The 17198-nt window shown below is 37.8% G+C and overlaps 1 protein-coding gene across 1 annotated transcript in view; it reads right to left on the reverse strand.

The window, feature by feature from the left end:
* Positions 1 to 17198, reverse strand: part of STRA8 (stimulated by retinoic acid 8) — a 30744-nt gene that overhangs the window by 8852 nt on the left and 4694 nt on the right. Inside the window, exons 3-8 of the mRNA XM_058191797.1 lie at positions 14583 to 14658; positions 12475 to 12559; positions 11935 to 12087; positions 5520 to 5808; positions 4334 to 4410; positions 2566 to 2677 (exon numbers count right to left, since the gene is read on the reverse strand). Coding sequence (XP_058047780.1) covers positions 2566 to 2677; positions 4334 to 4410; positions 5520 to 5808; positions 11935 to 12087; positions 12475 to 12559; positions 14583 to 14658 — 792 coding nt within the window. The remainder of the gene's footprint in view (positions 1 to 2565; positions 2678 to 4333; positions 4411 to 5519; positions 5809 to 11934; positions 12088 to 12474; positions 12560 to 14582; positions 14659 to 17198) is intronic.

Here is a 17198-nt window from a genome sequence, read left to right on the forward strand (position 1 = left end):
ACTCCTCCTCCTCAGACCAAGACCCTTGGGCTTCCAAATCCTGTACCTAATAAAATCTGTCATCAGGAGGTGTGGACCCTCTAGGTCTTTGAGGCCCTTGTGGCCCTCCTGGAGTGTTAGAGACAGAACTAGGCTGAAGACACTGAGTTAGACTTTGTTTGATCACCTCAGAAATCATGTGACCAAAGGCCTCTGGAATCAGGAAACCTGGATTCTGGCCTAGTATTTGAGTAGGATGTATGTTTGAAGGAGGACAACCTAGGGCAGGAGTAGGAAGAATCTCCACTGGTTGAGAAGAATACCTTGGAGGGGAGGCGTGGGCTGAGGTCATAGGACTTTGACTGACCGGATCGGGAATAGATTGAAACAAGGCCTCAACATTGGCAGAAGACTGATGATCAGATCTGAAGGAACAATCTGGGGACCAGGCTGCTCTGGGAATAACATTTTCCTGTGGGCTAAGCTCCCTCAATGGAGCAGTTGCTGGCCCTTTATTATGGGAAGAGACATTATCCCTATTCTGAGATTGTGCCCTATCAATTGCTCTTTCAATTGCCCTATGACGACGTTCGTCTGCCTTAAAGGGCTAGAATACCTTTGGCCTCGCAGAAGATGTCTTGGATTTCCTCTTCTGGCTAGAGGAAGTGCCCTCCCCCGGACTGGGTGGAAGATCCTCCTTCTCATAAGGGCGTTCAGGGCCTTTTGCTGAGTCATCCGCCATATTGGGAATTCCTGACTCTCCGTTTCCCACCAAAAGAAATTTTTAATTACTCACAGTTCAGCAATCCACGTGTAGGAGATTGAGGCCAAAGAGCCTGGGCTAAACAGCCCTTGCAGGCAGCGGGAAGGGCTGGCTGGGCTTCTCACTCTCCGGTAATTTAATGAAGTCCCCAGGGCCAGCCAAAACAAGCCCAACAGCAGCCCCCTCCAAGTGGCGGAGAAACACACCGTTTCCATAAGCCAGCCGAATGAGCCCTTTAGCAACTCGCTCCAGACTGCGGAGAAGTATGCCGCTTCCAATTAGCAGCAGAGTGAAGCTTTGAGCTCTGCTGCTGTTCCTTTAAGAGCCTTCCCAATGGGGAAATCAGACTCGCGGCTTGCCTAGGCGCGGAATTAAATGTTGCACCGAGCCGCTGCAGGAGGGAACTATAGCCCTCCGCACAGACACCCTCCCTGAATAGGGAATTGTGGCGTGGGTGGGAGCCTTCCCAAACGCTTGACCCCTGCAGGCGCTGCCGGCCAACAGCCCTGCGCCGTCTCCTGCGGCCCTCGGCGGCTATGAGCAAAGGCTCTCCTCGCCGGAACGTAGTTTCAAAGTAGAAGTCTTTTTTTTCCCCTTATAAATACAATTATAAATACAATCCAGCCAATTTCCAATAAAAACAAGGTCTAAGCAGGGTAGACATATCCAGTCCTCTGCTAGACCGAGTCGAAAAAGCTGGAAGGCAAGAGAGGCGGGGCCAAAAGAAATATGCAGACTCGGTCCTAATTGGCTAGCACGGGAGAAACCCAACCTGACCGGCATTCCCACTGACTGGGAGAATGCACACATACAGGATCCCTTCCTTAAATAATGTCATCTTAGGAATCCCAGGTGTGTCAGAGCCCCATAAGGCCTAATCAAATGGCCACATATTTAGGCATCAAGTGCTGTAAACCACACTACTGTACTTCTACTTTTTCCCCTTACTAAATACCTTCATTTATACAATTTTGCTTTCTTTTATTTCTTGTGGTTTTCCTCATGAACAGTGTGCCTTAAAACAGAGGTGTCAAACTCACGTTTTCACAGCAGTGTCCCATGATGTGTCAGGAGTTTCCCCCCCTTCGCTAAACTGGGCGTGGGCATGGCCAGTGCATGATGCATCCAGCCCGCGGGCTGGAGTTTGACAGCCCTGCCTTAAAAGATCCAGGAATTGAGTATTTTATCAATGAAATACATACGTGACATGATCTTCAACAACTACAAACAAATTTCAACTTTTTATGCTACTTATGGAGCATAAGGAAACCCCATTTCCCCTCAAATGCTCAGTTTAATTATGCTACAGTTCTCCAGAGATTTAAGAAGGATCTCAATTTACAATTCAAGGAATACTGAGAAAAAATAAATGTTGCTGTAGATGGTGGCAGAACCTGGCTGATGTTTTTTAGGTTTGGAAGATAAGCAGGTTTGATGGTGGTTAATACTTGAGTGAGAGATCACCAGATTTCAAGGTTGTATGTTAAAGGGTGTGTGTGGAGGGGAGGGAATCCCAGAAAGTGATAGTAAATCATTTCATTACTATTGCCAAGAAAACTGCAAAGCCACATACATATAATTTCCAAACCTAATCCTAACTCAAGGGCAGTTTCAGTTGAAAATTGTTACCACATGAGTAGCTGAGAAATGACATAATTATGGGACTCTGAAGGTAGATTTAAAGTGATTTATCATCACTGCGCATTAGTCACTTTCAACTTTTCCCAACTGCTTCAGTGTCTTTGTGACAGAGCTTGTACTTCTTCTACAACTTAAGAAATGGCCCTAACAAAGCTTGTTTCAAGCACATTGCAAAATCCTACCTGTGACGGTTGTGTGCTAGCAAAAAACAGGTTTTTCAAGAAGCTGATGATCTGCAAGTAGAGACGATGGTTATCCTCTTGACTATCTGAAGCACAGACTGTGAATGCTGAGCTGCAAATAAAATAATCTATATTGAGGTTCCCCATCAATTGTGGGGAAAGGAAAGCAAGCCTTTACCTTAAGAAAATGCATATAGAGGCCTGTATGATTACAGGTTTGACTGAAAGGAAATTCACACAATTTTCTAGGTTTGCTTTTATTGCGGTGCCGGTACTAATGGAAAACTGTGACTACTGAAATTGGGTTGCTCCCAAAGAGTTCCTTTGTGGTGCCACTGAGCAGGTCTGCATCACTGCCCCCTCAGCCTGCCATGCCAGAGTTCACAACTGATGGCAGACAAAAGCCACTATTGACATGTTGCTGGCTCAGTAATTTGTGTTTTTTTTGTTTCGTCATAAGGATAATCAAATTGATATTCAGAAGGACAACCTCTGTATGTGGTCAACTAATCAACCTCTGACACTCCAACACCTCTGGGGATGTTGGCAATTGATCAAGCAGTTTGTCCATTAAAGGAAATAAAAATGGTTGTTGGAACTGGAGGGTTAATTACCTTCACGGCGAAAAGAGGACTGAGGGGCAGAGAGGGTACAAAAGGAAATAGCAATACCACTAGCAATAGCACTCAGACTTATATACCATTTCACAGTGCTTTTTAGCTCTCTCTAAGCTGTTTACAGAGTCATCATATTGCTCCCAACAATCTGGGTCCTCATTTTATTGACCTTGGAAGGATGGAAGGCTGAGTCAACCTTGAGCCAGTCAGGATCGAACCCCTGGCAGTGGGCAGAATCAGCCTGCAATACTGCATTCTAACCACAGCACCACCAAGAAAACTTGTGGAACCAGCTGGAACATGTGATTTTAGGCTGCCTTCCCCATGAGCATTCATGTGCCATATATTGAGGCAGAATATTACACAACATAACTTCTACAATAGAACACCAGAAAACCTCTTTCAGGTACCCCAGCTATAGGCTGCCTTGAAATACAGACAAAAGTATAAGAACATGAGAACTGGGACCAGGAAGTACTTGTGGCAGGGTCAGGAGACTATGTGAATATGGCCTGAAGTTGACCAAGGCAATGAATAGCCCAGACATATAGGAACAAATAATTATTCTGACCTAGTTAAAGATTCCAAAGCTCCTTCTTCCCTTTAATACATCTTTTTCCACTGTAGTTCTTCCTGTCATCTCTATCCCAGTAATGCATTATTCTCCAAATCAGAGCCCCTTGTGTGTACTGCAAGATCCTCAACTTGGATGGCTTGTATAGCATTGAACGTTTACATACCAAACATAGTAGTACTGGTGATCATGGGGCTAGTTATGGTCTCACAAGAATCATCTATTCTTGCACCTTAACAATGACATTTAAGAGGAAGACAGTGAACATTTACAGTATTTTGCAAAAGGCTGCCCCTGTTTTTTAGTTAGTCACACTACTTATTTCCAAACATTTCTATAAAATTATAACTTTCACATTATCCCTGTTCTATAAAAACACATCTCCTAGATTATGTATCATTCTCTCACTTATGGTCACTTGATTAGACAGTGCTTGAATTTCACCTGATAGGTAAACACAAATACTTTAGGCACTAATTATTGTATAATTGTTCCAGAAGAGTAACTTGTTACTGTCCTTTCTCTTCTAGTCTGCCTGATATAACAACATAGCAATTTATCTAGTTATAACCATTACCTTTGACTGGATATTTCTTGTACTTCATTTCTATCAAGGAAACTAGTGGCCACATCAAAAGCATCTTCAAAGAGGATCTAAGAGAAAGAATTCTGGACATTACTTCCAAAAGCATCATCCAAGAAACCTCTTTTTAAATTCCTGGTGTTGATTAGGATTTATTCTAGTGATTCCTAAATAAGTAAGGAGTGCGGCACTTGGTTATTCTAAGATGAAACTGGTTGGTATGCATAATTATTCTATTCTATTCTAAACTATTCTAACTATTCTATTCTAAAATTCTATTCTATTCTAATTGTTATCCACTAATTTTTCAGCACCCAAGTTTAAAAAACAGTTAATAACTCTTTTAGCCAAGACCATTTATTTTTATGGTTTATATTTTAGGATGATTTCTAATTATTAAGGAGGCTATGTTTTATTAATCTCTATTTATGTTCTCACTGAGCTTGGTTGTAATTAAGATTGTTCAGGAACAATCTAACAGTGTAAGGGAATAACAAAATTACTCTCAGCCTCCTTACTAGATGTTCTTTTTCTGAAACTGCTGTTTATAGTGAAACTCCACAAGTGTTGCTTTGCTCGTGTAACAGGAAAAGGCACTGTCAAAACATCATAGGGCATAAGACATTAGGACAGGAATTAGTTTCTCTGGAACCTATTGAATTAAAAATAATCATATCCTTCCCCAATGCCTATTATCTACCATGGATTTAGTGGAGAAACCCACATAAATACTAGTTGAGGCTTTGTGGTTTTTCCACCTAATCTACCAATCACATCTCTCATCTGATACCTAACAACATGTTTTGGTTATCACTAATATGAGCTAAGTGGTGAATAAAGCAATGATGTGGCATAAGCTTACGTTCTAAAAATACCAAATGTGATTGAGCTGTAATTAAGATTATTATATTATATTATATAGGTTATTTTGGTTATAATTTTATTTACTCTAGAAAAATCCTTTTTTTTAAAATTGGAGCTATTTTTTGAACAATTTCTGAACATTGTCAAGATGTATACTTATTGCTAATTTAGCCATAGTATTTCCTAGTGTTTTTATTAATCATTATACTGTCCTCCCTTTTATTACTGAAGAAACAGAGACTCAGCAATTTTAAATGTTAGAACTATATACTTAACTAACTGTTCAACTATAATTGTAGAAGACACCAATTCTCACCTCCTCTGGTGTTGATCCTACTGAACCGCTGGCTTCCTGGCTATTGGTTCCACTGTCTCTCACACTGCTCTCATCAGTACAGGCAGGTTCTTGAGAAGCTGTCTTGATCTCAGAGATGAAATTCTGTCTTTGGCTACAGTACTGCAGAACACTGTCCTTCCTGTCTTCTGGAAGTCCCTGCCACAGATGGGAAACAGCCGTGGAGACCACAGGGAGCATAACTTCTTCTGGGCTTACAACTGCATTATCAACCAGCAAGTCTACAGTCTGCTTGTAAAAATACAAGTATCTGGAATGAAACAGGAGAGGAGACATCTCTCACAACATCTTCTGGATGGCATCTAACAGGCACAGAGCAATAAGCTGACTACACTGTGGGCATCACTGAATTGAAATGGATCGGAATTGGGCACATTCAGCCAGAAGATCATACCGTTTACTGCTCAGAACATGAAAAACGAAGAAGGGATGCCACTGTTTTTATTGTGAAGGGTGTACAAAGACAATACTTTAGTACAATGCAGTTAAATAGATTTTATTAACAACTCTCTAATATGAGGGTTATTCTAATTTTGACCCAACTACTGATGCAGAAGAAGTTGACAAATTTTATGATCAAATTCTATCTGAATTTGACAGAACATGCTGCTTATGATTGAAAAGTGGAATTCTAAAGCTGGAAACAGTAAGGAGGATATTTAGTTGGACTATATGGACTAGGGAACATCACCAGATCAAATATTTGGTACATTATTGGCATAAGTAGATGAAAGGGTTCAGTTATGAGAGCAAAGGTGTGGTCAAGGACTCTTTGCACATGTGCAAGTTTCAGGACAGCTAAAACAGGAGAAAACCAATCAGTTTCCACAATACAATATGGAACACTGTATACCCACCATTTTCAAGGAGAACTTTGAAGTCCTGAACCTTATTGATGGGAGCCAGAGGAACTGTGGAATGAAATCAAATAAGTTGTTAATAAAAAAGTGTGAAAAGAGACTATCTGTGATTAAGAAATAGAAGAAACTGAACTGGATGTTTGAAACAGACAGTAGAAATTTTTGAAAAGAGAAGGCAAAAACTAAGAAAGACAAAACTTTCTGGAAGCTCTAATTAAAAATTTCCATGGCCTAGAGAAGGAATTGTCTTATAATATCTATAAATATATCGAAGATGGAAACAGACATGGAAAACCAAGAAAGTCTTCCAAAAGATTTATTAAACTAGAGAGTCTAACGTCTAATTGATTTACTAAAGATGTCAACAGACAGATTCAAAGAAATCAAACATATAAGGAAGGAGTACGTTGAAATTCTGTACAGTACAGATATCAACATCCAACACAGATATTAGAAGATATTAGAAGATATTCCCTACGTACATAATCTTTTAATACTAGAATATCAAGTTAAATCAACACTCTTATTTCTAAATTGGAAAGCTATAAAAATTGATGGAATATCTTCAAAAATATGGCAAGCAATGATGAAGAATCAATAAAAGTTCTAATTGAACTATGCTAGAAATGTGGCGAACACAATGGCCAACTGGTAGGAAGATGTCAGGCTACATACCAGTACCAAATAAAAGATCCTCAAGAGATCTTGAGCCTCGAGCCTTGAGAACCTCGAGCCCGACCCAAGGTTGACTCAGCCTTCCATCCTTTATAAGGTAGGTAAAATGAGGACCCAGATTGTTGGGGGGGCAATAAGTTGACTTTGTAAAAAATATACAAATAGAATGAGACTATTGCCTTATACACTGTAAGCCGCCCTGAGTCTTCGGAGAAGGGCGGGGTATAAATGTAAACAAAAAAAACAAAAAACAAAAAAAAAGATTGTACAACTGCCACACAATAAGTAACTGTAATTTGATATGCTAGCAAAATAAAGCTTAGGATCATCCAACACGAATTAGAGCTTTATTCAGTTGTTCAAACTGGTTTTAGAAGAGGGAGATATTATTGCAGATGTATTTTAGAAAAAGAAGAACAATAAAGAATACCCCCACAATGTACAGTTCATTGACTATGGAAGACTTTTGACTGCGTCAACCATATCAACCTAATTGTCTTTAGAAAAATGGGATTAACAGAACATCTCACTATCCTTATGCAAAACTTATGCACAGATCAGGATGCCACAGAAGATGATGAAACAGACTGTCTCTAGTTGGCAAAAGAATAAGATAAGACTACATATTATCTGAAAAGATAAGGAGAGAAGCTGCATTAGAAGATTTGTGCAGTTTTAAAATTGAAGAAATAATCTGCACTATACTGAAGAGACTATGCTGATATTTATTTATTAAATTTATATGCTGCTTATTTCACTGTCACAGCGACTCTGGGTGGCTTACATAATGGTAAAAGGATAATACAAAATGAGTATGCCTGTTTGTTGATTAATAATCAATAATCTTCAATGTTTCAACCCAAATACTAGAGGTCACTGGAGGCCTGACAAGGAAGATCACTACTTCAACTGCACTTCTAAAATAATTGCAAGGGCACAAAGCTTAATAGCTTAACTACAGAAAATAAAGTGTAAGAGAACAAAACTGATGATAATGATCAAATAATTTGGAAAATTAATTTTCTATCTAGGGTGCCTGACAAGGCAATATCTGCAGAAAATTGTTACCCAATAATCACATCCTTAATTAAACCACTTAATATTTTATGTTAACATTATCTGTTGCTAATGTTTCACAGCAAAGGAATAAAAGGACAAGAAAATGGTACTGTCTGCTTTTATCATAATCGACATTCAAGAGGTCGCTTTCTAAAATATTTCACGGAAGGAGAAAATCAAGATAACTCTTGCTATAAATTGAGTTCCTGTTTTAAACACAAAGGTTGTACTGCCATTTCTTATATTTGCCTATTCATGGAAACAACCAGCTTGCCACATAAAATCAAACTCAAAATGTTAAACACACATACCTTACAACCACGATTTATATAGAATATAATGTAATTATGATGAGACCTCACAAAATGAATATATCCAAAATAAAATCCAGAACTGCCAGCATTTATTTTTCATAAAATTCTAAAGTATTTCAAACTGTTAGTTGAAAATGTAAATGATCTGCAACATTTAGTAATGATGATAAAGGAACACAGTACAACAATGGGGACAATAATAATTTATTATATTTATATGCCACTAGTCTCCCAGCAGATTTGGAGGGGATATTCAAACGAAACATTAAAAACAAGAGAAAGACAAGAGATACAAATGAACAGTAAAAATGGTGAATGTGACAAGAACCACACAGGAACAGAAAGAAACAAACCCACATAATGCAACAAAGCTTTATTCATCCTTATTAAGGGCCTAGAGCTAAGCCTTCAAGGCCCTTTGAAACATCATCAGGGTGTAGTCTGTTTGGATCTTGAGAGGAATTATATTCCAGAAGGTGGTCACTGCTATGGAGGAGTCATGCTTCTGGATTTATTTATTTATTTATTTATTTTATTATTTAAATTTTTATACCGCCCTTCTCCCGAGGGACTCAGGGCGGATCCCAACAGATGGTCTTGTTTAAAAAACATGCTAAACAGAGAAAGTCAACCAAGCCAGATCAAATCAACTGAGCTGATACTATGGGTAGCAGGCACTCCCTCAAGTTATCAGATCTTATGCTAGGTAGGGTTTTATAGATAGTGACCAGCACAATGAATCACAGCCAGAAGTAAACTGGCAAGCAGTACAGCACACAAAGAAGAAGTATTGCATGGCATAACAAGGTATGACTACCACTGCCTGCACAACTGCATTCTGCACCAACTGAAACTTTTGAGTGGCCTTTAAGGGCATCCCTATGTAGAATATATTGCAGTTAAATTGTGAAATTGGGTGATTGTCTGAAGAGGCCCTGATCTAAGAAAAGGCTAACAGGAGCTGTGACTTCAGGAATATCCCCATTTGTCAGTTCTCTCAGGAAAACCAGACGGGAAACACGACGTCACAAGCTAATTCTACTTTATTGTAAAGCTACACTAACAGAATCTTGCAAATCTGAAAGCACAAATCTTCCATGATTGTTTTGCAGCCTGATCACTTAGGATGGGTCCTTATTGTTTCTGTCTCTAATTAATTAAGGGATTTTTCGCTCTCGTGTCTGACTGTTCCCTAGGAGGCATCTCTTTTCCCTGCCTGTCACATACAATTACATCTAATCCAGCCAACGTCATAGATAGAATATTCAAGATCTGGGCTGCTCAAAGATCCCCCACCTCACCCCCACCCCTATTCAGTCTTTGTAGACCTGACTTGGAGATGGTTCTTCCCCATCCAAACACAGACAGCCTCCAGGCACTGGCACATAACCTTGAAACTCTCACTTGGCAGCCCAAAAGCAAAAGATAATAGATTTAAGATTAAATACAAAAAAATGACCAAACTAATGACAACAAGCACAGCTACCAACTGACAATAAAACTGAACTGGTGGATAGCTTCTGTTTTTTGGGATTGACTAACAGTAAAACAACTAGAAATATATTACGGTAAGTGGCACTTGACAACAATGAAAGTCTGGAAAAGATATCAAAGGCCTGATCATAAATCTCCTTCTACTCCAACGTCTACATTTACTGTGACCTATAAAGATTAGAATTATAATGACAATAGTTTTTCTTGTGATACTCTATGGATGCCAAATTTGTACTGACATAGAATAAAAAGTATTGGTGCTTCTGATATTGGAGAAAACTCAATAATATCATGGATAACTGGGAAAATAAATAAATGCATAATCGTACAATCCATAGTATTGTACATAGTACCATCTACAGTTCTCACTTGAAGAACAAATGGAAAGGAAAAAGAAAAAGATGACCAACTTCAAGATGGATGAAATGTTTGGTCTTATATTTTTTTTTTAGGATAGCAAGTAGATATCTTTTACAAAAATCACAAAATTATCTGAAAATTGAAGATAAGATCTTTGAGTTAATGGACCTTTATCAAGGGCCGTGGATAGCTCAGGCTGTTAGGAGCCTGTTATTAGAACACAATAGCCTGCAATTACTGCAGGTTCAAGCCCGGCCCAAGGTTGACTCAGCCTTCCATCCTTTATAAGGTAGGTAAAATGAGGACCCAGATTGTTGGGGGGGCAATAAGTTGACTTTGTAAATATACAAATAGAATGAGACTATTGCCTTATACACTGTAAGCCGCCCTGAGTCTTCGGAAAAGGGCGGGATATAAATGTAAATTAATAAAAAAAAAAATGAGGAAGGCATAATTTTATATGAACTTTCTGCCATGATTCTTACTTTGCTTTCTGTTATATTATTAAACTAATTATTATTTGTAGGATGGCATTTGGGTTTATTTGATTAAGTATAACCTAAAGAAACAGAAATTAATTTCTTACATTAATTAGGAGACCAACTGTGGAATTAGAAATTAAATACTAGCAAATTCACACTAAAATCTTGAAGATAATGAATAATTTGCATTATTATAAAAATGGTGATAATGATTGCTTTGAAAGTATCAATGTAAGAGGGAAGGAATGAGACAAGAAATCACAAAATAATTTTATAGGTCATGTATTAAAAAACAAACCCTTGTACTGATTTTTGCCATCTCTGAAAAAATAAGATAGGTTAATTAAGAAATACCTCAAGTTGTGTAACTGAAATACATTTGCACCACCTGCTGGTCATATTCCATAGTTATTCTTACAATGCTGCCCCTACTTCTTCTCTCAGAAAAAGTAGCTTGCAGTAAAAAAAATATGCCATGTAATAGGCACACAGGGTCATACTATGTGATAGGCACACTTAAGAACAGCAGAAACAGAACATGTGTTTTTCAGAAACAGTTCAGATTAAGTAGTGATTTGCAATTTGTATCAATAAGCACTTATTTCCAGCTTATTTGGAGCTATTGTTACATCTTTCTTTTCTTTGATTTCTGCACGTTTGTTTCTGCTTTTTTCTTCCCTCATTGTTTTCTCTTTTTCCCTTCAATATTGGTTCTTGTTTGTTTTTATTCTGAATTAAAACTTTTATATATAAAAAAATAAAGCAAATGTCACTTTGTTGACCAGGATCGTTGAATAACATGACACAAATGAACCTTTTCACTAAGCTATACTATAGCACAGACAAAATATACTATATTGCACTGATCGGGCAATTGTGCAGTCAGTGCACTCTTCCCCTGCTACACAAGAAACAAAATTTAAGGTAATCTCTTATAGGATAATATTCTTCCATTATTTAAAAGCTGTGACGTCAAATGTAACATCCACTTACTTTCTTCTATCCTGCAGTTACTAGAAACTATTAAATGTCTTCATTCATTCAGATATAGACTAATTTAAGCAGTTTAACCCTATATAACTTTATTTGTTGAATCAGTTCAAAAGGAGAAATATCATATTTCTTCATGTACCGTTCAAACTCCATGAGATCAGGAGAAGAGGTAGTTGATGACTGTGTTAGCCTTTGTCTTACATCTTCTTCTACAATTGGTTTCTCATGTTCTTGGATCACGTACCAGACCGTGGTGCCATTTTGACTCAAAACATCTGAAGAGTGTACGATGCTACAAAATAAATGGAAAGATTACCTAAATCCATTATTTTTTTTTTGGTCATGAACATGTATTGGGAAGTCAACAAATTTTGTTTGGCATTAATTACTCTTCAAGAAATAAACTAGGCTGCAGAAATCATATGGGGAAGCAATATAAACAAAGAGAATAAAGAAAAACAAGGATTAAAAAAATGGGATCGAGATTCATCGTGTTAAAAATCCCACTTTCAAAATCTCTATTTCACACTAATTTTCCTTCTTGTTATTTCTGCAATTCAGTAAAGACTGAAAATCCATGCAAATTTCATAGGATAGGCATGTAATTATTTTCTGAATAATTACAGGCTTATATGGAATATTTAAAAGGTATACTTTCAGAAAGTTTAAATTTTGTAACCTATGATTGTCGAAATACATCTTGACATATTCCTCCTTTACATCTTCCAAACTGGATGGATTGCCGTCGTCCAGATTTAAAATTTCTGTTGGCAACAGAAAAAACATCTGTTACTAATAGGCATATTTTGAAATTTGAATATAATCAAATGGATTTGAAGAAAGTATTGTAGGAAAATGTTTTTTAAAAACAGATGTATTAGCTTTATTATTGGTTATTTGTACTGTTATCTCTACTAATATTAATATTGTGATGTTGCCCAAACAATAAACGGTACATGAAGTATCTGTCAATAAAATAATCCAAATTTATAATTTCAACCAATACAACAAAACGAAAATAGATAATATAATGGCAACAAACATTATATAAGCAACAAGACAGAAAGTTCTATGGATAATGATAATTCACCTAGCTCTATTTTCGGAGGGGCTGTAGCTCATTGATGGAGCACAGATGTTCTAAAGTTTCAGTTCCCCAAATTTTCAACTAAGACCACCTGGTAATAGGTGATGCAAAAGCCAATCACAGCGTGTGATGCTTGAATAGATAAACAAATCACTCATAAATAGCAGCTTGAAGAACTAGAAAATTAGATTGGAAAATGATGAGATGAGCAATGAATTGAATGTCATAATGGAAAAAGGAACTGAATAGAGTTCTCTCATCCAAATATAACAATACAGTTGTATTTAATAAAACTTATTTGACAATAAAATATATTTTATTTCAGCCCAAAACTAGGTACCGTATATACTCGAGTATAAGCCGAGTTTTTCAGCACGTTTTTTGTGCTGAAAAACGTCCCCTCGGCTTATACTCGGGTCTATACGGCTTATACTCGAGTTTTTTTTTTTTTAAGCCCCTCGGCTTATACTCGAGTATATACGGCTTATACTCGAGTTTTTTTTTTCTTCTTTTTTTCACATTTTACCGGACGGCGCGGGGAAGCCCTGCCGGTGCAGTGAGAGGGCGGGGTGGGGGAGCCGCCAGCCTTCTCAGCTGAGGGAGGGAGGGTTTCCCCAACCGGTAGGTGCCTCATTTCCCACCCTCGGCTTATACTCGAGTCCCCAGTTTACCCCAGTTTTTGGGGTAAAATTGGGGACCTCGGCTTATACTCGGATCAGCTTATATTCGAGTATATACGGTATATAAAAAGAAACCATTAAAAACACAACAACAAACAACAAAATGTACAAAAAATGTAAGATTTAAAACAGAGCAGCAAAATTGGACTTAATCTATAGATCAACTTTTATATCAGCCTTCCTTTCTTGGTAAGCACAGTGCCAAAGACAAATTTTGCCACCTTATAATATTGTCTGGATTTGAATCATATAAAAGAAGAGAAACGTGTTTGATCTAAACAATGGGGAACACTTTAACAAATATAGGATAACAGCTACAGATTACAAATATAGGATAGTTTTAAAATGTTTTTAGTATTTTAATTGTAAAATACTTTTTAATTGCAAGTTGCTCAGTCATTAACTGAGATAGGCTGTAATAGAAATAGACTGACTGATGGACTGAGTGAATGAATGAATGAATTTGCCCTTCTGAATTGTCCATTCCTTGTCCACAGATATTTTGATGCTTCACAGATATCTGAATTGTCCACAGATATTTTGATGCTTCCACACATGAGATTCAATCAGCAAGGGATCAGCCTCAAGATCTTATCTGTCCGAGACCCCAAGCCTGATGACAAAGCCAGGTCTTGAGGGAACTAGATCAGGAATTCAAAGTATTTCTGGAAGAAAGCAGTGCCAAATCACTTTCATAATGCTGCCATTATGTCTGTAAAGCTCCCCACAGTGAGAGCAAGTCAAAGAGTCTTTAACTTTTATGAATGCTCACTGAATATCAAACATGGAAGGAAATCTACGTGAAAACATTTAGAAATTAAGCATACCCTCCCCACCTTTTATTGTTGGGATTTCCTTCATAATGATCTTTTGTGCTAGTAAATATGAGATGGAAAAGTTTCATCTTCTTATGTTTCAGCCTTATATTGATTCTATAACTTTGTCACTAATCTAATTTTTTAAAGAAGAAACAAGTACATAGCAGAGGAAAAAGATTTAGCAAGCACTTCCATATAGTACCTTTCATCTTCAACAGATTTTCCAGAGTTTGCTCCAGTTCCTGGATATAATTCTTAGCTTGGCATAAGACCTGAGACTAAACGAACAAAAAAAACCAAAGAGCTACTCGTATGCATTCTGAATAGGCTAATATTCATGTGTTCATTTAATTGGTTAGCTAATTAATTAACTGGCCAACTTCTAAACAGTTCTGAATGGTTTCCATCCCAAAGGTAAGAAACAACAAAATCAATGTCAGATTTTGAAAGAATTGTAGAATAACTGCAAGGGAGAGCTGTACAGATGTATGAGATCAAGGTTCCAGTGGACAGGCCTCATGTCCGAGAAGGCATGCTTCCTAAGCCCAACAGGTGACAACATTTAATTAAAATGGAGCATGTCCACTTGGAGCATGTCCACTCTACCCGATCCTACTGGGCAGGCAAATAGCTATCAGAGAGAGATAGCTTTTTGTAGCTTTTTTCAGTCTCTCAAATAACCAGGTCCTATACCCATGATGGCGAATCTATGGTATGCGTGCCCTGGCTCACAAAGCCATGTTGCCTGACATGCATAGCCTTGCCTGTTTGTCTTCTGGGTTTCTGATGATCAGCTGTCCTTCGTGCACGTGGCAGTGCCAAAAACCGGTGTGCACATGTGTGCCAGCCAGCTGATTGTCGGGTGCACATGCGTGCCTGAACCCTGAAGTTCGGCTTCTGGAGTACGATCCCTTTGTGCACATGGCAGTGCCGAAAACTGGCTGGCACATGCGTGCCGGCCAGCTGATCATCAGGCGTGCATGCACGCTAGAACCCAGAAGTTCTGCTTTACTGGGGTGTGGCCCCGATGAGCACGTCTAAGATGTTTCTGCACAACCTTTTCAGCACTCTGTGCTGAAAAGGTTTGCCATCACTGTCCTATACCATGAAGGGATTTTTAGGTGATAAACATCACCTTGAATAACACCCAGACACATATATGTCCTGGGTTTCCTAGTCAGCCTATTGTTCCTGCCTGATAGGGAACTCATGGTCTATGGAAACTGCTAAATTATAGCTCCCAACAGCCCTTCACATTGGCTACAGTCAGTTGGGGATCTGGAGGGCTACTTTGAAAGAATTTAATATATCAAGTTATGAGGAGAAAAGAAAAAAAGTTAAAAGAGGGAAACCAGTGCTGCTATACAGGTTTACAGATTATATTGACCGATTATTGAGGCCTGGATTCTTATTTTCCAAATATCAAATAACATGTGATAACATCATGGCATTAAAGAATCTCCCATGTGAAAAGCCTGAAACATGCAATCAAAATCCATGTGGGGAAAGAGTAAAATGTCTTATGGCAATCAGTTTAGGTAGTCCTCAAATTACGACACAATTGAGCCCAAAATTTCTGTTGCTAAGTGAGTTTTGCCCCATTTTATGAACTTTCTTGCCACAGTTAAGTGAATTACTGCAGATGTTATGTTAGTAACAGTTGTTAAGTGAATCTGGCTTCCCTATTAACTTTGCTTGTCAGAAGATTATAAAAGGTGATCACATGCAACCGGCATAAATACATGCCAGTTGCCAAGTGTGCACATTTTGATCACCTGACCATGGGGATGCTGCAATGACTGTAAGTTGAAAAATGGCCATAATTCACGTTTTTCAATGCCATTGTAATTTGGAACATTCACAAATGGTTGCAAGTTAAGGACTACCTGTATTGTCATCTACCTACGCTAAATAAGTCAATCAGGAAGATTACCATTTGAGAAGCAAGATGCTTGAAAACAGCTTGAGAGGATAGACTACAGGTAGTCCTTGACTTATGACCACAATTGAGCCCAATTTCTGTTGTTAAGTAAGACATTTATTAATTGAGTTTTGCCCCATTTTACAACCTTTCTTGACACTGTTGTTAAGTGTCCCTGTGAATCCTTGCAGTTGATAAGTTAGTAACAAGGTTGTTAAGTGAATCTGGCTTCCCCATTGATTTTGCTTGTCAGAAGGTTTCAAAAGAGGATCTAATGACCCTGAGACACAACAATGGTCATAAGTACGAACCAGTTGCCATGTGTCTGATTTTTGATCATGTGACTGTGGGGATGCTACAAAAGTCATAAGTGCGAAAAATGGTCATGTCACTTTTTTCTGTGCCATTGTAACTTCAAACAATCATTAATCAAACTGTTAATAAATCAAGGACTCCCTGTATTTATAGCATACCTGTATAAAAGGCCTGAGCTGCTTTAATATGTATTTAATTTTTCCAGGAAACCTCATTCTATGGGAAGGTACTTTTATCAGAAAAAAATAGTCTCTTCATTAAACCTTAATTATTCTTTCAATATAGAGGTGAGTTCTCTGAAGTAGCTATTTTTCACAGGCTGAAGTTTTTGCTTTGACTTTGCACATACCTCAATAGATTACCTCAGCAATAGATTAAAATATATATTTGTGCCTGGATATATATTTGTTTTCCTAACATGTTTTTATTGTATTAAGAGCACTGGGTAAATCAGTCTTTCGTTTAAAAAAAAAATACATGAAACAGTATGAAAACAGGCTTATAAATTAAGATAATACCAAAATGTCATCGACCAGAAAGAAACCAATTTATAAATCCTTATTTCCGTATCACATTCTACAT

Source organism: Ahaetulla prasina, chromosome 7, assembly GCF_028640845.1.
Source record: "Ahaetulla prasina isolate Xishuangbanna chromosome 7, ASM2864084v1, whole genome shotgun sequence".
Lineage (NCBI taxonomy): Eukaryota > Metazoa > Chordata > Lepidosauria > Squamata > Colubridae > Ahaetulla > Ahaetulla prasina.